This window comes from Chaetura pelagica, unplaced genomic scaffold (assembly GCF_000747805.2).
Source record: "Chaetura pelagica isolate M959 unplaced genomic scaffold, ChaPel_1.0 scaffold79, whole genome shotgun sequence".
Classification (NCBI taxonomy): domain Eukaryota; kingdom Metazoa; phylum Chordata; class Aves; order Apodiformes; family Apodidae; genus Chaetura; species Chaetura pelagica.
The window spans coordinates 1,967,667-1,993,876 of NW_009969339.1; the positions used below are offsets into that span (position 1 = coordinate 1,967,667).

General features: G+C 39.9%; 1 protein-coding gene across 1 annotated transcript in view; it reads left to right on the forward strand.

Moving 5' to 3' along the window:
• LARGE (like-glycosyltransferase) overlaps nucleotides 1-26,210 on the forward strand; it is a 198,577-nt gene that overhangs the window by 123,659 nt on the left and 48,708 nt on the right. Inside the window, exon 6 of the mRNA XM_010005777.1 lies at nucleotides 12,407-12,511. Within this exon, the coding sequence (XP_010004079.1) occupies nucleotides 12,407-12,511 (105 nt within the window). The remainder of the gene's footprint in view (nucleotides 1-12,406; nucleotides 12,512-26,210) is intronic.

Genomic DNA, 26,210 nt, shown 5'->3' on the forward strand with positions numbered 1-26,210 from the left:
TTCCGATCTTCTCTCTTCCTATAGCAGAAACCAGCAGTCAACACAGAACCTGAATCCCAGGCTAACAGAGCTTATCTCAAAGCACCTTTGTGAGAAGTCTAAGCTGTGCTTTTTCACAGATGCAGATTACATGTGAGGCAGGCTGCAGTCCAACCAGGTGAAAAGCCCCTCCTCAGCTTCCAGGAAGAGTACCAAAGAGACTTATCTAAACATTAGGACTCATGTGCTTTTTTTTGTACTCTTTGCTTTTCACCCATACAATGTCAACGTTATCAAGAGGGCAGACTCCTAGGAATGACGCCTGGGTCTCTCCCCATCTGTCTCACTAAATGCCACTTGGAACAAGCACCTTTTCATTTGACAATAAAATCAATGAATGAAATATTAGAGGGTTGAATGATCTCATGTGCAGAATACATTATGGGAGTTGTTGTGTTTCAGTGGACAGCAAGTCTTGCCCTTTTTTCCCTTTATTATCAACATATCTACTTAACGAAACCAGAACCTTCTGCTAGTCTCTCACCTCTTTGCTTTCAGACTTTAACTCTTCTAGCACGTCAAAATGTCTCAAGGTCAGGGCCACGAAATAAAATTCTATGCTCTCTGTGTACTATTGGGCTCACATTTTTCATCTGTTTGTCTCAGTAAAAGCCAAACCTGTGCTAACTAAATAATTAAACAATGCTGAGGGAGGAGGAGTTTAAGCTGATTTTTGTAACCGTTTCTTTTATCCTGTTAATCAGTTGAGACAGCCTTCTTCCTCTTCTGAGGATCTTCAGAATAACAGGAATCAATCAGTGCTAAGCCAATAAACAGGAATAAAGAGAAAAGTCAGTGCTGAGGTGGACTTCAGTTAAACATCCAGAAACCTCTGAACTATCCACAAGGACTCATCTGCAAAGTATTGAAGAATGTGGGGGTTTTGTTGATTTTTCCAAGCCTTACTGGATTCTCCATCAGCAATATTAACCATTGTCGTGCTAGCAAAAATATGGTAAATGCATGCAAATCCATGTAGTAAATGCATATAGTAAACAGCTGTAAACTAAGAAAGTAAACAGTAACTAGGGCTTGCTAGCAATCCATGAGACATTCTGTATCGCCCAACTCTGGAGCTCAAGGTACTGTGTGAGTGGTGGGTTCTTAATACTATCTCTGCCAATCTTAACTCCGTAGTATTGGACAGGGTTATTACATGATGGTGAAACCAAGACAACGCTATGTATGGTTTCTGGTTGAGCTCATGAATAGGCACATTTTCAGCAAGAGAATATCTCAACCACTTTGCCCTGTAAATCTGGATGTCTCCAGGGTACAATTTAAAAGACAGCAAAGGGCATAGAGGAAGAATGGTTGTGTTCAAATTTAAGAGCAATTCTGTGCACACTTACTAGGTGTTTGCAGTGCTCTATCTCTTGCTGACAAAACAACCTGCAACATTGTGTCAGGATAAAATTTTCCATTTCGTTGTTCAGGTTGTTCTTTCCTTGTTACATGCACATCCACTATTTAGTCTGACTGCAGAATCATCCCCTAGTTAGAGAGGCTGAAGCTTAGTGAAGAGGTGACCCATCTCTGATTGCACAGCCAGTCAACATTAGCGTAAGGAACAGATCCCATGGCTCTGGAGCTCATCACTAAAGCATGAGGCTCCTGGTACAGCCACTGTTTTGTCGAATCAGGCAGAAGCATCTCTTATTCCATAGGCTTAAGTTGCAAAACAGCAGATTGTTGTTTGGTATCAGAGCTCATATTTCCTGATATAGTTCTAATTGTGCTTAGTCATTAGATGTTAACGAATGTTTGCTGTGTTGTCTTACCATCTGATACTCGTGATGCATAAATAACTCTTAGCTGTAGTGTTTGTGAGCTGTAACCTGCTTTGAAGCCCATAATTAAAAGGATAAGGTGAGCTGTTTACAAAAATCAATTGTCAGTATAATAAGTGCTGTTAATAGTGTTGGCAAGAAGTGCTAGGGAGACAGCAGAATCTTTCTGTAGTCTTTGTCTGCTGAAGAGACAACTCCTGAATTTTTGTCCTCAAAAAATTTGCATCGGATAGTAAACCCACATCACCAAAGGGAAATACAGAGCTTGTTAATTTTTTTAACTGAATTGAACCCAAAAAAGGGGAAAAATAATGTCAACATAGGTGGATTTCAACAACATGTAAGGTAACTTGGCAACCTTTTTCATATTAAGAGGCTGACAACAGCCCTTTTCTACTAAACATGGCACTGTTTTTTTCCTGATTTGCTTTGTTTTGGGGTTTTGGTTTTTATCACCAGAAAACAAATCCTTTTCATTTTACTGATCTTGAATTTTTTTCTGCCATTGTTTTTACATTCTGGGAATTCTCTGATGCTCAGAGAAAGTATTTATGATACATGCCTAGTGATTTCTTGCTTACACATAATCCTTGTGTATCCATCGATTTAGAAGATTTGTTCCTTTTAAATAAAAAGGAAGGGGGTTAATATCTTGCTGTTTCTATATGGTAACTGCCAGAAAGGATATGAAGTAGGAAGCTGTGCACAGTTTCCATGAACAGTCTCTGAAATACTATAAAGCTCTTATCCTCTCTCTTTGATTCACTGCTAATGAACAACAGTTTAGTATTCCAATAACCTCAAACACCAATTACTGAAACCTGGTGAAGTGTAGTGAAGCAGTGATGTTATCTTCATTTTCCTGAATGAAGGTGAGGAATGAACAACCAGCTACTAACCTCTGTCACCCTGGTATGAATCTGAGTTAAGTTTGCTTAGTTAATGGAGGCATCTTAAGGTTTACATCACTACAGCTGAAACAAACAGCTGCCTAAGTATCAAGAGAAAAGAGACGTCCTGAGGGATGTACCCAAAAGTAAATCATCATTCAGGAATGTGTTGAGAAAAACTCTGGCATCAGTGGATGCAGTGAGCTACAGCTGCTCAGAAGACTAGCCGACTGGGAAGTTCTAAATGATGACTGGCAGTGACAGTTTAGGCACTAGGCTACTAAAAAGGACGGTGTCTCTCAGTATCTAAAAGCAGTGTTCTGGGTCTCGCATCTGTTCTGGCATCTGTTCCTAGATCACCACTCACCTCCCTGGTGACCTGGGAAATGTCAGTCTATCACCATATGCCTCCGTTTTTCCTGAAGGAGAAGGAGGTCTCCCCTTCCTGAAGCGATGTTAATGAAAAGCATTGCATAAGAGTTCGATTATTGATAACACATTGCAGCCACCTGCTCAGCTCCTCATTACTGAGATGCATTTTACAGAGGGGTTTGTACCCCAAAAAATGGGCATATCAAGACCTTACTCTCTTTATAAAATCAATGCAGTTGCACCAGGCAAAGTCATGGCACACAAACAGTTAATTTTGTGTTCTTCGCATGCACCTACAAGACAGGTTTATTGCATTATCTTTGACAGCAAAAAATAAAGCATTTTTTTGTTCCATGATCATGTACTCCTGCAAAGCACAAATTCAAGATGTAATTTTAATAGCTTGTTTGTTCCTGCAACTGTGGGCACAGATTTTTTTCTCTAAAACCACTGCCTGCGTATTAGAAGTAGTAATTTTGAAATTACTTTGTTCACAGGACTTTTTACTATCTTCAGAGGAAGAAGTCTTTGATTTTTTACTACTATGGCTTTTTAAATTGAATAAATTAAAAATGAAAAAGGAGATCATGATGAAGAAAAAGCAGTATCAGGGCAAAAATCTTTAAGCTACCATTTGTGTTAATAAAAAACTGAGGTGTGGAGTCAGAGGAGTGAGTACATCTCACTGACCTCCTGCAGCATCTTGGTTTGGAAAGAATACCTATCACCTGAGAAGGGATTCATGTCAGGTCTCCTATTGCTGTTAGTCAGATGTCAGTTCTATTGCTGGGGCATTTTGTGCTATAAACAGTGACATAAAAACTGAGATGAGGAAGGACAGGCTCAGCAGCATGTGAAGTTGGCATGGACATCTCTTCTGGTCTAGCTTACAATTTTGCATACAGTTTCAGTGGTCAGTCTTGTTAGTCCCCAGGCTCCATGCTAGAGCACTTTTCCTGGCAATGTGCTGGGCATATTCTCTCCTGCCAGATAGAAAACAAAAAAAACCTATGTGTGTCCAAGTCATAACAACTTTGAATTATTCTTAAGTTGCTGACAACACAAAAATCGTCAAGGCCACAAAAAATTATCAGAGGCCTGGAACACCTTGTCCTTTGAAGAAAGGCTGAGAGAGTTGGAGCTGTTCAGCCTGGAGAAGAGAAAGCTCCAGGAAGATGTTTATAGCAGCCTTTTAGTACCTAAAGGGGGCCTGTAAGAAAGATGAGGACAAATTTTAGCAGGGGTTGGAGTGATAGAACAAGGAATAATGGTTTTAAAATAAAAGAGGGTAGATTTAGATGAGATAAAAGGAAGACGTATTTTACAAAGAGAGTGGTGAAACACTGGAACAGATTGCCCAGGTAAGTTGTGGAAGCCCTGCCCCTGGAAACATTCAAGGTCAGGTTGGATGGGGCTCTGAGCAACCTAATCTAGTTGAAGATGTCCTTGCTCACTGCAGGGGGGTTGGACTAGATGACCTTTAGAGATCTCTACCAACCCAAACCATTTTATGATTCTACAAACCCAGGAGCCCTGTTGTCACAGAAAACCTCAAAAAGTTTTGTTCCAAAGTGAATGTTTTTTTCTACTCTTCCTTTCTTGTGCTCAGATGCTGAGAATCCATTTGCCTATGAAATTATGCAGATGAAAGTGCTGCAAACATGAATGATAGATTTGCTCACTTTGCTGTAGTTTACTGCACTCTTCACTGTCCTCTTCACTTTTCTAACAAGCCCCTTGGAGGAGAGAAGATGCACCAAAACCCAATATATTCTCTTCTTTTGATTGATTTAATTCTTTCATCTTCCCTTATGAAGATGAATCACAGATTTAGCTCTTTATAAAGCCTTTCTCAATCCAATTGGATGCACTTCATCCTCTTGATCACATTCTGTGTATGATCGTGACTTTTGAATCCTCCCTTCTACCACCTACAAAACACTTGTCACGTTTCTTTCTGTACAGACTCTTGCTGAGTTATTCTTCTTCTCTGTCCCAAACTGCTGGAGCTTCTTTTGCCCTAGGTGCATCATCACCTCTGAGTATATCTAGAAGTCAGCTGATACCACTGCTTTAGACCCTTGTTTCAGCATTGCCAGTGTGTTCCTTTATTCCTTTCACTAGCTCCTTTCTCCTTCACTGAGTCAACTTGGCCTATCTCATCTTTCCCTGCCCTTGATGCACTGTATCTACCTCTGCTTCACTTATGTACTCTCCTTTCTTACCAAGTATTAACTGCCTGTTTCCTTTCTTCCTCTCCTAGCACCAGTATTCTATCCGACAGAGCATCCTCTCCTCTCCTGAGACAGTCCGGCAGTATCTTGAGGGAGCTACTTTTTGGCCTCTTTCTCATCCAAGGTGCTCCTTGATAACTGTCCATGCAGTTTCTCTCTATGAGCAGTTAGTCCACTAAGGGCTAAAGGCTGTTGGGAAACAGCAACATACTTCATGCAAATGAGATATCAAATAAAAAAGTTAAACATTTTTCCCTTAAATTTGACTTTTCCACATCTGAAGAGAAGTTCTTCCTACAGCAGAGACTCCCTTTCCTATACAGACATATATATACACAAATGCATATATATGTAAATATATGTGTGTATATATATGTGTGTGTATATATAAGTATACACATGTGTATGTGTGCATATGATGCATATGTCTGTTATATGTATGCACACCTGCAAAATAAATGCACTATGTGTATGTGTGCATATATGTATGCACACCTGCAAAATAAATGCACAGGAGAAGTTAAAGCATTCAGTTCTGTTGATCACAGTGTGTCCTGTACTGTAAGGCATATGAGAAAATGTCATACTGTGTTTCTGGGGACAGGTAAACTTATATCACAGTGCAGACGCAAAATTTTATGTGCATATTTTGCACTGGATTAATGGTAAAATGTCTAAAAACTTTGCTGAGGAAGGTGCAGTGAGTTTTTGTGCTTGAAATGTATTTTCAGAGGTAACTCAAGGCATTTGTTGAGTGAGAAGACAGTCTCTTTTAAAGGGATGGGTGGGGATGTGGCAGTAGAAGAGAGGAGTGAGCTGGGGAGCAGGAAGAAACATGAATTGATACAGACAGTGCAGGAATTGCACGGAGCATCAATAGTGAGGGTGGAAAGCTTGAACTTGACAGTGATCTGAAGAGGCAGATAAGAGATGTGACAGGATAAATGAAAGATTTTAGAAGCCACGTATTTGTATGAACTGGTGCAAGATCAGGAACTGGAAGGCCATAGAGAAAGGGTCAGTTACTCAGGCAAGACTTAACATGAAGTGAAACACATTCAGCTGCTACCGATCAGTGTAAGTCCACTGATTTCATTGAGGTCATGCAAATTTATACCACCTAAGGATGTGGCCTCACACATTTCAGAAAAGAAAAATGTCTTATGCAGGTGTGTAAAAGTTAAAGAAACTGGGAGAAAAAGGGAAGAGAGAAAGGACATTAATAAAAGATTTTAACTCCCAGTTGTGCAGAAAATAACCCAGCTTCGTAGTACTGTTACAGATTCAGGTAGGTCTGACTATGTTCCTCAGACTCAGTACTGGCAAATACAGAAATGTTCCAGCATTCAGAATATGGATCTTATCCTCTCTTCCCTTCAGTCACGTTTTTATTCTCTATTTCTCTGTCCCATTTTGAGACCAGAACTCTGAAGTTCTCCTGATTCCTGCCAAGCTTGAATTTTAAGTTCTTGTTGAGTCCTTTTCCTGTTCTTTCAGCTTACACTGGATACATGCATTGCTCTGGCAGAACTTGGCTGTGATTCTAGCATTCTTGTCCCTATAAAATTCCTAATGATCTACATCATGGCTGTTAAAGAAGTTAGAAGTAGCAAGACAGAATTCTGCTCTGTTCTCCTTTAATAACCTCCACAGCTTACTTCTTATGTTTTTAAAGGCTGAAAAATACTCTGCATTTGATTTTCACTTTTGAGGCCTGTACTAAATACAACTAAACCTTATGAATGCAACAGGCAGGAGAGCTGTTCTGAAATGAATCTCTCTCTGATAGCAACTCACTCTTTGGCTATGGACAATCAAAAAGTGGCACCACATCCCACTCACTCCCACCGTCTAAAGCCTTTTTATATTCCCTTTCTGGAAACAACCTGCTGTCCTGAGGACCACAGAAAGTGCAACTCACCCAAAGTATTTCCTGCAGGCCCATTACTCTTACTGTGATTTCAGTGGAGCCATGTGAGAGCCACTGTAGTCTCTAAGACCCAGCCCCCCCAAAAAATAAAAAAAAACCAATTCAACCAACCAAACAAAAAAGCCTTCCACTAGAGAAGATGTTGAAAGTAGCTGTAATAACGATAATGTTTTACTGCTATAATATTTACTACTATTATTATTGCTTGCAATAGCAAAATACCTCAAGGCAAGAGCTGAGGTTAGAGTTGTTTGTACCAGAGTCTAGAGAAGATAAGGTTCTCTAAAACTGGGAAAAAATCAGGAGGGAATAACAAAATATTTTTTGTAGGCACTAGGATTGTACTGGGCACCAAATTAAACTATCAGATACCAGATTCAACATAAACAAAAGCTAATAGTTCTATGTAGGTCGTGTGCCACAAGTCACTGGAAGCCAGAGGACCACTATTAAGAAGTGCCACGATACATCAGCACTATTGTTCTCCACACTGCACAGCTGCTACTCCCTGCTGCTGGAGACATAATATTGTGGTGGGTGGAGCTGCAGCCTGGCCACATGCAGCTGCTGTTATGCTTTCAGTAGAAACAAGCACACAGTTATTACTTCAGAGGACTTAAATGTGCAATGTGTTGGACAGGCAAAACAGGAGTAAAAAGTTAGTTATCCTCCTTTTATTAAGGGCAAATTGAGCAAGAGGCTGTTACGTGACCTGTCCAGTGTCACCCAATAAATCAGTCTCAGAGCCCGGAGCTGAGCTGAGGGTCTGGGGTCTCCCTCAGTGCCTGAATTAGGGGATCATGCTTTCCCCTCTGCTAGCCACCAAAATCTATCAACTGAAAACAGAATTGGAAGACATTGAGTTGTCAGGCTCAGAAGTATCTGTTTTTCCATGGAAACCTCTTTGCAGTGACAGCTAAGCTTGTGCAAGGAGGGAAGTGTTTCTCATCATGCGAGAGCTGTCAGGGAGCTGTACTGTGCAAAATGCTGTAGCTGTGTGGCTCCCTTCTGGAGAGTCTTGTCCTGCAGCCAGGCAGCATACAGCCCCATTCCCAACAATTCAGCTGTAGTTCTGCCTGCTTGGTAATTTTTCACTGTGGTCACACCGGAATCACAACCTTGTTTTCTGTTGTCTGGCTGTTACTGGTGATGTATGAATAAGTAAGAAAGACAGCTTTATTTTCATAAGCTAACTTGTGCCTGGAGTAACAGAGAGTGAGAGGGGTGCACTTAATCATAACTGCAGGGCCCGACCGGGAAACAATGACAGAGCTTTGGCTGCTAGTAATGGCATTTTATAATAAAAGAGTTATTATAATAATAACTCTTAGGAAGAAGACACAAGCAGCTCAGAAGGCTGAACGATTCAAATTCCTCATGCTATCCACCACCTTCTCATCTGCTGGAAGAGTAACTCACATAACTGTTTCTGCTTGCTGTTTTCAAAAGGTCGTGGTCTTTCTCCTCAGAAAATTTGAATTCAGATTGTGGTATGATCAGGGGTAAAGTGAAGCTGGTAAGAGTTTCTGCAGAACTGCAAGCACCTTGCAGGGAAGGCGTGAATAATGGCAGAGGGATAGGTTGGGGCAAGGGGATGGTCAGAGAACTGTGGACAAGGGCAGTGGTCATTGTGCCTGCTTGGCACCATGCATTCCTTTGGGCAGTGCCTCATTTCTAGAACTTCATCATGCCTTTGAAAAGGTAAATACTAAATTAAATAACTAGTTGTGCTCAGTTACTCTGGATAGATATTCTCACAAAAATTCATTAATATAAGAAATTTTTATTAAAGCTTTGAGTGAAATATTTTTAGTTGTTTGTTGGAAGAGCAAAACTTTTTATTTTATTTTATTTTGTTTGAACTTTTAGATACCTAGAATAGTGTGGTGTGTATGGTATATATTCTGCATCTGTCTTATGTATCACATTGATATTACTTAAAATTAGAAGGGTTGAACATTTAGATGTGGTTATTTTGCTATCTTCAGATCATAATACTCGGGGAATTTTTTCCAGAGAATATTTCTGAATTTCTTTTTTCTATATTGATTCAGAATGAAAACATATATAATTTCTAACCGTCACAATTTGCTGTGCAGCTGAAGTTCTGGTTTCCTGATCACTTCTGCCCTAAGTCAAGATCATAGAGACAATGTAAATGGAAGTAATATATTCATCTTTGGCAGAGATAGCAACACTATTCCAGCCTGGAGAAATCAGAAATGCAACTAGAGAAGATAGAAAACATATTTCCATAACTTTCTCCAAGGTGGCTTGGGAGACAAGCCATCACCTCTGCCTAGTAGGTTTTTAGACAACAGCAGGAGTTACAACAGCCTGACAAGTAGCATAATGCTCTACCCTAGAATAGTACATGAACATGTGCACATTCCCAGGCTGTTGCAAAAGCCAATTAAAGTGTGTTAGCTACCACATTGTACTTTGTATTTGTGACAAGCTAAAAGGACACATACAGGCAGTTGTTCTGGCTCGGTTGATACACATTAAGTCACACAATCTGATCCATGTATCTAAGCCCTAAAGCTTACATGATGTTAATTTCTGCCTTCATCCATATCCCATACCAAGCCTCAAGGAATGCTGGTGAGAGGAGGATTTGTTCTGGTGTCTTCAGAAATAAAGGCAAAAGGGGAAGGAAGTTATACAGCTACAATAAATATGCGTGAACATAATTTCCTGAGCCTTTTAAGTTTATCTTAGCATGATAAATGATAACTGAGAAATAAGTATTTCAGGGGTACATTGTCAGAACTGAGATTTTGAACTGGGAGGTGGGAAAGGAAAACCATTAATAAGCAGCAAGGTTCATTCATATTTTATTATTCATCAGTTTGAAGGCTGAACCCTGTGCCTTGTTGGAAAATGCATGGGGCTAAAATAATGAAAGCAAATTGATGCTCTGCAGTAAGGAAGTTCAGTATCTGCTTCTTGCAAATGGAATTCTAACATTTCTTTTGATGTTATCAGTGCTATCCTGAGCAGGATCTGTGGACTGCTGAGTTGTGAAATGTGCTGTTAGAATATGGGCAGGGTCACTGTCCCCCTACCAGCTGTGCCAATCCATTCCAGCCCAACTGCACAGTCCTTTACTAGCTATGGTAGCTTCTTGTGTTTATTTATTCTGTCTCAACTGTAAGGGAGTGCTTACAAAGAATAAGCAGTCTTCCAGCACAGAATCAACAAGAGTTGGGTTGAATTGTGCTCTTCAGCCTTTTTTGGCTAAGACTTGTTTCAGCTAGTTGAGATCCCTTTCATATTTCCTCCTTATGTGCTCCTTCCTTGCAGCACCTCATGCTCTCTCTAGTGTGTTCCATGTGTCCCACAGGTTGAGAGATGCAACAGTTTATTTGTACAGAAAATAATCAGTTGCTTAGGATGCATCCACTTCTAACTTCCCATTGCCGTCATTTTCTGGTGCATTGCACTCTGTTAATATTACCAGTTTTCAGTAGCACCAATGGGGTGATAAATGTGTGGTGGTCTTTGATATGATCCTTTCTGCTGTCCCCTAGATTTTCCACCTTCTTAAAAAATTAATTATGGAGCATAATGTGAAAAATTAAATCAATATATTATCTCTAATATATAGTGGAAAAGGAGAGACATCATTAGAAAACGAGGTCTGGTGAGGGCATGTTGTGATTAGGATAGAGTAGGATGATCCTGAACGGTGATGTGGAGTGGACTTGGTGATCTCTCAAGGTTATTTCTAGATTGATTTCCACTCACTGCTTGAATGCTTTCATAATATTATGATATATTTGTTCTGTGCATTGGCCACTCACTTCTGCTCACATTCTTTGAAACAGCATTCAAGACACGTGGAGGTTACTGGCTTTCCACTGGATTAGAGATGCCACTGGAGAGTATCACAGTCACCTGACCTATCCTAACATCTTCCTAGCCAATTATATATTTGAATGAATCACTTCTGTCATTATGCCTTGCTTATCAGCCCAATCTTGTCTTGAACCACACTGAAATGTTAGTAATACATCATTGGTCCTACATAAGTGATATATAGTGATGATTTAATGCTTTTAGTGCACTGCCATGGTCATACATCCAGTTTTATGAGTATAGCTGGGATTGGAAAATGTGCCCTCAGAGAATGATGCTTAATTGCTTTCTCAAAAGGTTGGAAAACAATGTTCAATCCCAGTCCTAGGGCTCTTACTGAGTAGGGCCTTTACTGCATGGGTCCCTCTGTTAAAATACCATTCCCTTTCCTGTCTTTGACTTGATCCAAATGAAGTTTTCCCTTTTGCTCCATCCTCTGTTACCAGAGCATCATTTCAATCACTTCTCTTATTTACATTTTATACAGCACGTTTCAGCAGAGATAATTAAGACCTTATCTATACAAACATTCACTTTTCAGTTGATTTTTAAGCAGCGCAAACCTTCCAGACACTTTTGATTTAAAACACGTTTTACTGTAGCTGAAGCCAGCTGCTAATCAGTGTAAGCTAAACCAAAATAAGCCCATCTAAAACTGAAATAATAATTTCTATGCAGCATTCCACACAGTCACCTAAATGACTTTTAAATTACTCTCTTAAATGAAAACAGTGCAACTTTCTTATGTAGATAAACTTGTAGAATTCAGTATTTTCTTGAGCAAAAGAGCCTTCCTTTGTGACTGAGGAAAAAAAATCCCTGAAACTAGTGGTGGAGAGCATGAGAGGAGAATCATTTGTTATACTGAACCTTATTCTTCAATTAAATTATCTCCATCAGACTATGAAGAGATCTTCATCTTAGATGATCATTTTACCAACACTCACTTCTCACGAGGATTCGCCACCATTGTATCCCAAAATCAAGCAGCATTCAGATTTGTCTGGGTGATGTATTTTTGTCAGCATGACAAAGGTTCCCACAGTGTTTAATTACTCAGACTAGCCAGGGGAGAAGGAAATAAATGAGCCGTGCTGAGTTTGCTGTGCCAGGACTGCATAAGCAGGAACCTTCCAAACGCATGAAGGGAGGCAGCGCCCCAACTTCTGCCCTCTCTTTCTGCTTCTGCCTTCTCTTTCCACTGACTGTCCCCCTCCAGATTTCATGTTTGTTTTCCATTGATTGACTGTCTTTTGTCTCATGATCTTTTTGCAATTTGCTCATTTCCAGGGCAGCAGGTTCTTGGCTTGGTGGAGAACCAGAGTGATTGGTATTTGGGCAACCTTTGGAAGAATCATCGGCCCTGGCCAGCTCTTGGGAGGGGGTACAACACAGGTAAGTCCTGAGGGTTTTCTTTGAATTAATGTCTGCATTGAGCATGCAGTCAGTCTCCTGATACAGAGTATGAGATGTGGTGGCTTTTACCTCCCTTCCTAACCCACTGCAAAATTTGTCATTTAAAGCAGTAAATATGATGCATTGTGATGGATTTTAAAGTTTCTGATACTATGCTACTCTGAGGACAGTATTTTCCTTCTCTAAATGGTCTTAAGAGAGATTGTATGGCGTCCTTTGGGGAAGGATAGAGCTTTTCAGCAGTCTGACACACCCTCAGCACATCTCCTACAAGATTTCTATCCATGATAAAGCATATGTTGACCCAGCAAGAGGAAGAGAATAGGAATCAAGGCTCATTTTCTGTAGAGGTAAACAGTATTACAAAATGTCAGCCCCATAAAGATGTAACTCCTACAGGACAGCAACAGGGTCATAATTGTCCTAATAAAATGCAGATTACTAGCCATCAATTTCCTCTGCAGTGAGAAAGGAATAAAAGCACTAGATCAGATAATTTACTAGGTTACAGGAGACACATCTTCCCACTGATTTGTGTTTGGTATGTGAAAAAACATACCAGCTGCATAAAGAACACACATGTACTTCTAAATCTTTTTGATGGTAGGCTTTACATGCTGATGCAGTGATGCAGTTAGGTTCCCACTCTGTTTGTAAGAAAAGGGCAGAACAGATGGTGAAGCCTCCATTTAGAAAATATTAGTCCATTTAAATATCCCTGCACTGTCAGGAAATTATTCACCATAATAGTAGTTTTGCTTTGCAAAAATATACTAGATTGAATTAAACAGACTGACTAGAAAAAAGATTGCACACGTTGTGGTTGGGTTATCTGTCTTTCTATATTCTTTTGTATATTTGGGGTAATTACACCAGGTTTTGTGAATTTGTATTTAAAATTTCTTTGTTCTGTGAAAAATTTTCAAAATAATAGCCTAACAGAACATACATAGATACAGAGACAAAATTTTGCAAAGGAGGTTTGTTTCTTCGTTCTGCACTTGCCAGAGCAGAACTGAATCTCTAAATACTTGGGCTGCCTGCCCGTCCCCCCACCTTCACAAAAAAGCAAACAGAGCTAAGTTTCATGGATTTGTCCTGAAAGCTTATGTTACACAAAACTAATCTTGTTGATGTAATTTCTGTTCAGTGTTACACCACAAAGCAGTATCTTTTGTTCTCCTGAGAGATGACCACCTTTTATAGTTTCCTTCTGCTGCATTTTTGCTTTTTCCTTTCTGCCATTTTAATGCTGGCAGAGAGAAATGTGTCATGGCCACATAACATTAGAATATCCTAGAAATATATGATGGGTAGTATCTAAAATGCAATTATGTAAGTAACAGTGCTGCAAATCTTTAGTTTATATTGTCTTAAGTTACTGTTCCAAATGTTTTATAGGGATACCAAATGTCAGGATATCACAGAATTAATCAACTAAAAGCAAAAATAAGTGAATGTCTTCAGTCCTTCACATAAATTGTATATGTGAATGCTTGGTACATTAGTACGTACCTACCAGGCCAGGCATTATCCTGCACATTATTTTAGCCTGCTCACAATTCTTTTTTCCAGGTAACTCACCTGTTAAACTCACCTGTTAACTTTGTTTTAGATGGTAAACAAGAAGGTAGGTGATGAATGGAAGATTAACAAGTGATTGTAAGAAGTGGAATGATGTTTTTTGTAGTATGTGGAACAAGAGGTCACTGAGTGAAACAGTGCAACCTCTGAGAAGCAGCAAACAATGTTATTGACAGAATCAGCATAATTTACTCTAATTTTCTTAATTGAATTCATTGTTTGCCTCAGTAAATCTAGCAGAGATTGGAGGTATAAATCTCTCAGGGAAGATGAAATACCAAGTGAACTAGAGCTTGCTTGATGTGTTCCGTAAACTAAAATAATTGACACTAAACGTAACACTGGGACAAGGAGATTCAGAAAACTGAAGGGGGGAGTGGACAGGAATGATAGGAAATAACTCTTAGGAAAACACTCATGAAAGACATAGGCCAGAAAAAGAAAGACTCAGAAAGCTGGGGAGGGTCTTTATGCCAGAGAGGGTACTGATAGGATAAGGGATAATTGTTTAAAACTGAAAGAGGGTAGATTTGGGTTAGACATCAGGAAGAAATTCTTTATCATGAGGGTAGTAAGGTGCTGGAATAGGTTACCCAGGGAGGTTTTGGAAGCCCCCTGCCTGGAGGTGTTTAAGGCCAGGTTGGATGAGGCTTTGTGCAACCTGGTCAAATGTGAGGTGTCCCTGCTCATAGCAGGGAGGTTGGAACCTAATGACCTTTAAGGTCTCTTCCAACCTTAACCATTCTATGATTCTACAACTGTGATAAATGCAACTGCTTAGAGCAGTACTTAGGAACAGTGAAAGGGCCCCCGAAACCTAGAACTTTAGTCAGGTAAACAAAGCTGGATCATGGGGAAGCTCTCAGACAGACTTTGCTCTTGCTCTTGGGAGAGTGTTTACTACAATCCTAAGAAAATAGATTTTTATGTGCAGATTTGATGCAGAAGCAATCCTCAGAGTCAAAATTCTTCCACTCCTTCCTCCCAGTTTCTGAAGCAAATGCTTTATCTTTCACTCCTGCATTTCTATGTTTGAGCCACTCTGGACAACAAACAGTGCAACCTCTGAGAAGCAGCAAACAATGTTATTGACAGAATCAGCATAATTTACTCTAATTTTCTTAATTGAATTCATTGTTTGCCTCAGTAAATCTAGCAGAGATTGGAGGTATAAATCTCTCAGGGAAGATGAAATACCAAGTGAACTAGAGCTTGCTTGATGTGTTCCGTAAACTAAAATAATTGACACTAAACGTAACACTGGGACAAGGAGATTCAGAAAACTGAAGGGGGGAGTGGACAGGAATGATAGGAAATAACTCTTAGGAAAACACTCATGAAAGACATAGGCCAGAAAAAGAAAGACTCAGAAAGCTGGGGAGGGTCTTTATGCCAGAGAGGGTACTGATAGGATAAGGGATAATTGTTTAAAACTGAAAGAGGGTAGATTTGGGTTAGACATCAGGAAGAAATTCTTTATCATGAGGGTAGTAAGGTGCTGGAATAGGTTACCCAGGGAGGTTTTGGAAGCCCCCTGCCTGGAGGTGTTTAAGGCCAGGTTGGATGAGGCTTTGTGCAACCTGGTCAAATGTGAGGTGTCCCTGCTCATAGCAGGGAGGTTGGAACCTAATGACCTTTAAGGTCCCTTCCAACCTTAACCATTCTATGATTCTACAACTGTGATAAATGCAACTGCTTAGAGCAGTACTTAGGAACAGTGAAAGGGCCCCCGAAACCTAGAACTTTAGTCAGGTAAACAAAGCTGGATCATGGGGAAGCTCTCAGACAGACTTTGCTCTTGCTCTTGGGAGAGTGTTTACTACAATCCTAAGAAAATAGATTTTTATGTGCAGATTTGATGCAGAAGCAATCCTCAGAGTCAAAATTCTTCCACTCCTTCCTCCCAGTTTCTGAAGCAAATACTTTATCTTTCACTCCTGCATTTCTATGTTTGAGCCACTCTGGACAACATATAGGTCTGGGGAGTCCCAGAAGGCAGATACATTAAAGACTCAGGTGTGTTTGTTCCTTCTCTAGCTCTTTAAACCCTGTTAAGCGTGTGTGTTCTCCTGTTGCTTTGTGCCCAGGCCAAATCTCCTGACAGCCAACACGAATTTTCAAGGAAAGATTTTATTTTGTTGTTTTTCTTCCTTCTTCCTCATTTGCACAGGCAGATAATAGAAGTCATACTGCAGTCCATAATAATATAATCTTAGGAAAACCAGATCCAACTCAGAAGTCAATTCAGTGACAATTTAATTGGTGTCTTAGTTAGAACCATTCTTTATTTGAGATAACATTGCCTTACTCAAGCCATTTTAAACACAAAGGTACCCAGGTTTTTTTGTACCTCGTTGGCCAAAACTGAGTAAGCTGCTTAATAAAATACTTCTTTTATATATCATCCAGTCCATTTTGCTTGTCTACACTAAGATTAGCTCTTACAGACTCCCAATACATTAGTTAAAGCACACTTTTCTGTCTTTATATCGTCTTTCATGGACTAAACTGTGCTTTCAAAATTGTTGCCTGAATCACACTATGATTTTTGTCTTTACAGATGTTAAACTGACAACTCCAGAATTGCACTGTATGGTTTGATGTTAATTTCTGAAGTAACAGTCATCTTAGAACTACGATAATATCTTGTGAAAGACATTCTAAACATAAAAGCTTTTAGTACTTTGCCCTAAACTTTTCGTCATGGTGGAGAATAGCTTTTAAAAGCAGTTTCTGTTGACTGCTGCCATGATTTCAGACCACTTCCTCAGGTGGTGTGGATCACCCCTGGTTTCTGGCTTTAGTGCAGCAGTGGTAACTTACATCATCATATCATAAAATCATAGAATGGTTTGGGTAGGAAGGCACCTTAAAGATCACCTAGTTCCAGCCCTCCTGCATGGGCAGGGACACCTCACACTAGATCAGGTTGCTCAGAGCCCCATCCAGCCTGGCCTTGAATGCTTCCAGGGTTGGGGCTTCCACAACTTCAGCTTAGAAAGACTCCATGCCTTTCATATGAACCTTTAGGATAGATCTGTGCCTGTAAAATGGATGCCAGGGAGGATGTTGTCAAAACTTTGGGCCAGGGGTTTTCAGACTTCTAGGCTACAGAAGTCTGTCCTGAGGATTAGAGTCTCATCTAGTAGCTGCCTCAGTGCAACTAGTAGATACTGTAAGGAGGTGCCTCAACAGCTTGAGCTGAGAATTCATACTCCCACGCTGAGAGATGTCACATTACCAGATTTGTGGATGAGAACAGAAGGGAATGGCTGGCACCTAACCATTACCAGGCTACGTGTGCACCGTGCGTTATTACTCCCATGTTTGTAATGACTGATAGAATGCTGGAATGAATTCCCTTCCTTTATTGTTTCCCTGAAGAAAAGGACCTATGGAAGATGAATTGGAAGTGGGAAGCATATGTTACATGATGGTTGCATGATATTTAACAATTGTGAATAATAAAGACAAGCATAGGGCAGATTGTTTATATGAAATTAGATTGGATCACATCTTCACAGAATCATAGAATGATCATGGTTGGAAAAGAACTCTTAAGATCACTATGTCTGTCAACACCCCCCTGCCCCAGAATGACAAAAACCCAAAATGTCCACTAGAGCATGTCCTGGTGTCTCATCTACATGATGTGACTCCACCACCTCCCTGGGCAGCCCGTTCCAAGGTCTGACCACTCTTTCAGTAAAGAAATTCTTCCTAATATCTAGTCTGAACCTCCCCTGGCATAACTTAAGGCCATTTCCTCTGGCCTTATCAATATTTACTTGAGAGAAGAGGCCAACACCCATGTCCTTACAACCTTCTTTCAGATAGTTGTAGAGAGTGATTAGGTCTCCCCTCAGCCTCCTCTTCTCCAAACTAAACGATCCAAATTACCTCAGCCTCTCCTCATAGGACTTCTTCTCCAGCCCCTTGACCAGGTTGGTTGCCCTTCTCTGAACTCACTCCAGAACCTTGAATTTCTTTGTGATCATACTGTGCATCTTCAGTTCAGAATACTAGTAAAGCAGAGCAAAAATTACGTAGTGATGATCATGGAACTGTCTGTGGTCCTGCTCTGGAAACACAGTAACCACGTTCATCCAAGCTCCGTGAGCTTCTGCTCACAACATTTTGATAATGGATCTGATATTAAGAAGCGCTGAGCACTTTGCATTTAATCAGACCCTTCTGGTTTTCAGAAATCCTCACAGGTAATGCTTTAAATAAAGCATTGTTGCCTAATTCTGGATACATCTGTTACCAAAATGCATTTCCCCCACCCCCGAAAGAGTCAGAATTCCATGATAGCCATCTAAATATAGAATCATAGAATCATAAAATGCTGAAGGTTGGAAGACACCTCAAAGACCATCAGGTTCCAACCTCCCTGCTGTTATAATGCAAAGCATACTCACACTTGTGCTTATAATGCACAAAGATGCATTTGAGGTACAGGTGTCATGCACATTGAGTGGGTAGTAGTTTAGGAAGTGCCAACATGTTGCCTTTAGGCTTGAAGGGAACTGTCGTCCTGTTTCTGTCAGTGGTGGGAAGCTGCAATGGTAATTCTCCTTTTGATGACGACATCTCTACCTCTGTTGGCTATAATCTGTAGTTTGCACTTAAAACTAAGTTATCTTAAAGCAGACTACCCTCAAAGGATAGCTTCCTTTCTAGTCTTTTTCATGCAGTTTCTAAAGCATGTGGTGTACTGAGAGATTGTTTACAGCATGCTTGACATTTCTGAAATGAGGGTCAATATGTATTTGATTTTGAAAATGGTGCCTCTAGTATGAGAGGCCTATCCATGTAGTAATGACATGGTTGTGGCTGAATTGGTCTGCTGTTCATGGCATTCCCTGAGATATATCCTCTTCTCCTTCACAATTAAATGTGTCAGACCCTGCAATGACTGTATTTTTTTTAAAAAAACACCTTTAAAATGCTCTGAAACTTTAATCTCCTAAGTAGCCTATGATAAAAATACGACATTCAGCCTATACCACATTCTAGTTTCCATTGTATTGGAGTAAATAGAAAGTATTTCCTTTTAGTTTAATAAATAGTCCTAGTTAGGGGTTTTTTACTGACTTGAGTTCGTAAGTCCATGCAATGTACATAAATAGGACATGTATACACAGTATTACAATCTAATGATTTAAAGAATCATTCTGAAGTGTGGTATTTTTAGCATGATCAAGACAGTCTTTTATGTGAACGTGCATAGCTTGATGAGTAATTATGTTGTCCAGCACTCTGAAATGCCCTCTTTTTATTGTAGAGGGACCATCGTTAGCTGGTTAAATTTAGATGAAAGACTTGCACATAAAAGCTTAGCAGAGGCATCCAGGTGCCTAAACTGAGAACAAAAACTTCTATTATATGACAGGAGAATCCCAGACAGATGCATAGTAATAGTAAAACTAGTACTTTTTCTTCTGAAGTGCAAGTTCATTTTCCAGTTTCTCATTGTGCTCATAAATGTGACTGTGTAAAGTCAGTTCCTTTTTGTAGATACAGCCATAGTTCCAGAGTAAAGAAAGAGGCATTACATTACAGTTGGACTCTGTCTTTTGACTCTAATGAGTACCCTGGTGCCTGTCACAGAAAGTAGCAGAGTAACTAAGAAATCTTTCTGCACTCTTCTCCCAAAGCTGAGAGTGCCAACAAAAAACAGTTGCATTTGGTTATAGGCTGATTACTCTCTTAGGTGCTGTTGGCTAAAGAAATCACTATGCTTTGATCATTTCAGTGTTAGGGTAAGCTATTTTCAAGAAAAACCTTTCCTCTTTAAAAAAATATCAAGAGACTTTGGAAAAAGATGAATCTGCAAAATTGAGCAGACACTAAGATCTCAGAAGAAGTGGCTCAGTTCTTTCCTTTCCTCACTCTCTGTCTTATGTTTCTAACTTCAGCTACATCCTGACTTTAATTGTTCATTTTGTAACTCCTCAAGTCTCCCTCCTTCATCTGTCTTTGTCAAACTGAGCTCAGGGGAGGACAGGAGCACTGCATTATCCTACAGAGACAGATACTTGCTCCACAGTTGTTCTCAAGGCCTTAGCAGAGATAGTGGAAAGAAAAGCTTTCCCAAATAGAATCATAGAATTAGAGGCAATTTAGATCAGAAACGATCTCCAGAGGTATTATGGTCCTCTTCCAACTGAAAACCAGCTCAGGTTGCTCAGTGCCTTTTCAAATTGACTTTTTAGTATCTCCAAGGATACCTGTCAAGGAAATCTGTTTCTGTATTTGACTACAGTGTTGATGAGAAAAGTTAAAAGTGTAAGTAAAAATTTTGCTGCAGTTTGTACCAGTTACTTCTTATTCTGTCTCTGTGCATCTCTTAAAAGAGTTAGGTTATGTTAAGTAGTTGTAGACAGCAGTTAGACATTCCCTTGGCCCCCAGAATGACAAAAACCCAAAATGTCCACTAGAGCATGTCCTGGTGTCTCATCTACATGATGTGACTCCACCACCTCCCTGGGCAGCCCGTTCCAAGGTCTGACCACTCTTTCAGTAAAGAAATTCTTCCTAATATCTAGTCTGAACCTCCCCTGGCATAACTTAAGGCCATTTCCTCTGGCCTTATCAATATTTACTTGAGAGAAGAGGCCAACACCCATGTCCTTACAACCTTCTTTCAGATAGTTGTAGAGAGTGATTAGGTCTCCCCTCAGCCTCCTCTTCTCCAAACTAAACGATCCAAATTACCTCAGCCTCTCCTCATAGGACTTCTTCTCCAGCCCCTTGACCAGGTTGGTTGCCCTTCTCTGAACTCACTCCAGAACCTTGAATTTCTTTGTGATCATACTGTGCATCTTCAGTTCAGAATACTAGTAAAGCAGAGCAAAAATTACGTAGTGATGATCATGGAACTGTCTGTGGTCCTGCTCTGGAAACACAGTAACCACGTTCATCCAAGCTCCGTGAGCTTCTGCTCACAACATTTTGATAATGGATCTGATATTAAGAAGCGCTGAGCACTTTGCATTTAATCAGACCCTTCTGGTTTTCAGAAATCCTCACAGGTAATGCTTTAAATAAAGCATTGTTGCCTAATTCTGGATACATCTGTTACCAAAATGCATTTCCCCCACCCCCGAAAGAGTCAGAATTCCATGATAGCCATCTAAATATAGAATCATAGAATCATAAAATGCTGAAGGTTGGAAGACACCTCAAAGACCATCAGGTTCCAACCTCCCTGCTGTTATAATGCAAAGCATACTCACACTTGTGCTTATAATGCACAAAGATGCATTTGAGGTACAGGTGTCATGCACATTGAGTGGGTAGTAGTTTAGGAAGTGCCAACATGTTGCCTTTAGGCTTGAAGGGAACTGTCGTCCTGTTTCTGTCAGTGGTGGGAAGCTGCAATGGTAATTCTCCTTTTGATGACGACATCTCTACCTCTGTTGGCTATAATCTGTAGTTTGCACTTAAAACTAAGTTATCTTAAAGCAGACTACCCTCAAAGGATAGCTTCCTTTCTAGTCTTTTTCATGCAGTTTCTAAAGCATGTGGTGTACTGAGAGATTGTTTACAGCATGCTTGACATTTCTGAAATGAGGGTCAATATGTATTTGATTTTGAAAATGGTGCCTCTAGTATGAGAGGCCTATCCATGTAGTAATGACATGGTTGTGGCTGAATTGGTCTGCTGTTCATGGCATTCCCTGAGATATATCCTCTTCTCCTTCACAATTAAATGTGTCAGACCCTGCAATGACTGTATTTTTTTTAAAAAAACACCTTTAAAATGCTCTGAAACTTTAATCTCCTAAGTAGCCTATGATAAAAATACGACATTCAGCCTATACCACATTCTAGTTTCCATTGTATTGGAGTAAATAGAAAGTATTTCCTTTTAGTTTAATAAATAGTCCTAGTTAGGGGTTTTTTACTGACTTGAGTTCGTAAGTCCATGCAATGTACATAAATAGGACATGTATACACAGTATTACAATCTAATGATTTAAAGAATCATTCTGAAGTGTGGTATTTTTAGCATGATCAAGACAGTCTTTTATGTGAACGTGCATAGCTTGATGAGTAATTATGTTGTCCAGCACTCTGAAATGCCCTCTTTTTATTGTAGAGGGACCATCGTTAGCTGGTTAAATTTAGATGAAAGACTTGCACATAAAAGCTTAGCAGAGGCATCCAGGTGCCTAAACTGAGAACAAAAACTTCTATTATATGACAGGAGAATCCCAGACAGATGCATAGTAATAGTAAAACTAGTACTTTTTCTTCTGAAGTGCAAGTTCATTTTCCAGTTTCTCATTGTGCTCATAAATGTGACTGTGTAAAGTCAGTTCCTTTTTGTAGATACAGCCATAGTTCCAGAGTAAAGAAAGAGGCATTACATTACAGTTGGACTCTGTCTTTTGACTCTAATGAGTACCCTGGTGCCTGTCACAGAAAGTAGCAGAGTAACTAAGAAATCTTTCTGCACTCTTCTCCCAAAGCTGAGAGTGCCAACAAAAAACAGTTGCATTTGGTTATAGGCTGATTACTCTCTTAGGTGCTGTTGGCTAAAGAAATCACTATGCTTTGATCATTTCAGTGTTAGGGTAAGCTATTTTCAAGAAAAACCTTTCCTCTTTAAAAAAATATCAAGAGACTTTGGAAAAAGATGAATCTGCAAAATTGAGCAGACACTAAGATCTCAGAAGAAGTGGCTCAGTTCTTTCCTTTCCTCACTCTCTGTCTTATGTTTCTAACTTCAGCTACATCCTGACTTTAATTGTTCATTTTGTAACTCCTCAAGTCTCCCTCCTTCATCTGTCTTTGTCAAACTGAGCTCAGGGGAGGACAGGAGCACTGCATTATCCTACAGAGACAGATACTTGCTCCACAGTTGTTCTCAAGGCCTTAGCAGAGATAGTGGAAAGAAAAGCTTTCCCAAATAGAATCATAGAATTAGAGGCAATTTAGATCAGAAACGATCTCCAGAGGTATTATGGTCCTCTTCCAACTGAAAACCAGCTCAGGTTGCTCAGTGCCTTTTCAAATTGACTTTTTAGTATCTCCAAGGATACCTGTCAAGGAAATCTGTTTCTGTATTTGACTACAGTGTTGATGAGAAAAGTTAAAAGTGTAAGTAAAAATTTTGCTGCAGTTTGTACCAGTTACTTCTTATTCTGTCTCTGTGCATCTCTTAAAAGAGTTAGGTTATGTTAAGTAGTTGTAGACAGCAGTTAGACATTCCCTTGGCCTTCTCTGCTTCAGGCTGAACCAGTCCAGTTTCTCAGCTTCTCCTCATACATGTTCTTCAGGACTCTGACCATTTTGGTTGTTCTGTGCTGGACTTACTCTAGCATGTCAGTGTCTTGACTGAGGAATACAAACCAGTGCTTCAGATGTGGTTTTACAAGCACTGAGTTAAAGAGTGGTAATGACTTCCCTTGATCTAAGGGATCAAGCCCAGGATGTGGTTGGTCTTCTTATTGCAAGGTTGCACTGTTGACTCATCTTCAACTTGCTGTCCACCAAGCTGCCTGGGACTGAAAAGCTCATTTCTATTCACTTGTACTGCATCCTGTACTCTCCATTCAGGAATATTCCCATGCAGGACTTTTCACTGAACTTTATGGGCTTTCTCTTAGACCACTCGACCAGGCTGTCAGGGTCGCTCTGAATAGCAGCCCTGTCCCTGGGATACTGGCCACAGACCCCAGTTTGGTGTCAGGTATGATGTTGCTGACAATGCATTCTATCCCATCTCCAGGACATTGATCAGCACATTAAACAGTATCAGCCTCAGTATCAATTTTTGTGGAATATCACTTGTAAATGGCTGCCATCTGAATGTTTTACTGCCTTTGAGCTTGGCAGTCCAACTTACTTTGCAGGCACCTTATAGTCTACTTATGCAAATTGTACCTCAGTTGGGCTACATGAGCAAGCTAAACAGACTCATCCAGACACATTTTCTTCTTACACAAATGCATCAATATATTTCTGTTTTGAACCTAATCCTGTCTCGCTGTTGCTAGAAGAGAAATGGTCATGGAGGAAGGATTTACCTGCAGATGACCTTTGGGTGAAATAATTGAATTAAAGTAAATTGGTTTTCCTGTTTTTTAAAAACTGCTGTGGTCAATTTGTAGACTTGTTCATTCTGTGCTGTGCTTTCCTTCCCTTAATCCATTGCTCAGAATGTTCTATTCCTCCTGAACCTTATCCAGTCAATAAATTACCCATTAATACAGGGGAAAAAAAGCTGCCTGGTTGCTCCTGAATGCAAAACCCCAAAAAGAAATACCTGAGAGGCTATTCAGCCCATGAGCCACATTTTCTCTTCTATTGCTGGGGCAGTGACTGAACACCAGACCAAGAAAAGCTATGATGGGTTTTTTTACTCATTGTGCTCATCTCTACAATTAGTCTTGTGGACAACTCTTTATACCGGAAGCCAAGTGCCAGCCAAAATGTGGCACACATTGGGCAAAATGCACACCCAGTTGTGCAGGGTGCATTTTTCCTCTTCACATAGTCTGAAGTTGAAACCTCGTAAAATTGTTTGACATTTCAACCCCTATTAAATATGATGTTTTTGAGAGGATCCAAACAACAACAAAACACCAACACCAACAACAAAAAGAACAAAAAAACAACAAGCAACCAAACAAAAAAACCTAAACACAAAACCCCAAAAAACCCCCCACATAATTTAAAGGAGTTATCCCTGTTACCTTTCACTTTTTACTGCTTTCTGAGGAATTAAAACACATGGATAAGTATCATGGATGAGGTCCAGCTCTGATATAAATGCCTGGCTCTTGCATTAAATAGACCTGATTTACAGGAGCTGAGGATCAAGAAACAGATCTTTTTCTTTTAAAGGTGGTAATTCTTTGGTGGAGAGTCCAACATAGATTAGTTTGGGAAGACATATTTGCTTTCATCCAGGCAAATATTCATCACATTCCAGGAAATGTCCTTGGTTTTTATCTGTGGAAACAATCTTTGTGTGATCCCTTTTTCCAAACATTCCTGTACAGGGAGATTCAATGACTGGACCTTCCACACAGTAACCCTGTACAGCCTGTACTATTCTCTGTGATACCTCTTCAGGACAGCTCACCCGAAGTCCAATTACTCTGGCTTGATGTAGGGTTGTGCCACTCACTCACACTTCTCTGTAACATGTAAAATTGTACACTCAGAAAGAATTAAGAGATGCTTGAGAATCAGTCCAGGATGGATAATCAGTAAACATGAATTCCAGGTTTAATACAGTTGTCAAAATACTTTGTGTAACCATTGGATGTAACAACAGAGACATTTCAAGTATGAGTACAGGAGATACATTTCTTTTTTATTGAGTGTTGACTTTTTACTCTTGACATACAAGATGTCTACACTGTTAGATAACTTAGCTCCCTGGTTAATGCTTTGCTCTTGAATCCCTGATCATCCACTGGACAGAGAAATTAGTTGGTACCTTGTCTTTCTGAGGGAGCAGCACATTTTTTGTGAAAAAAAATAATCTGTGTAATTTGTTGATAGTTCGCTCCAGAAAGGACTACACCTATCCATACTACCACCTCTCCAGCCCTGCATCACCAGATTAGAAAACTTCACACCCTCTAATATTCCCATATACCCTAATGATGTTCTCAAGTGCACAAAACATAGACCTTGAGTTCCATGCTAAAAACTCTCCAATCTAAAAAATTGTAGCATGGCTCTCTCATAATGTTGGACACTAAAAAATGCAACCAAAAGAGTTATTACATCCAAAAACTGAAAGAACACAAACTAGGCCCTCAGAGAGAAGTACTGTGTAGCATTAACATGACCAGCCCTCTCAATAAAGAGCTAAACCCTGAACAGTGTATGTACAACCACTCTGCAGTCCTTGATCTGGGTGCTAGGGGTGACTTCTTGGAGCGGATATATTTTAAAATGTAGATTTAGCTACTTGTTTGGGTCTAATCTGCACAGGTCAAAGATGAACACTTAGAAATTAATGAAGTTCAAAGCACTGGAAAATTTCCCATAAAGTTGGGAAAAATGGTTCCAGAAGCTTATCTGGGAGCAAGTCATGGGATAGTTTGATCATAGCTTAGTGGTA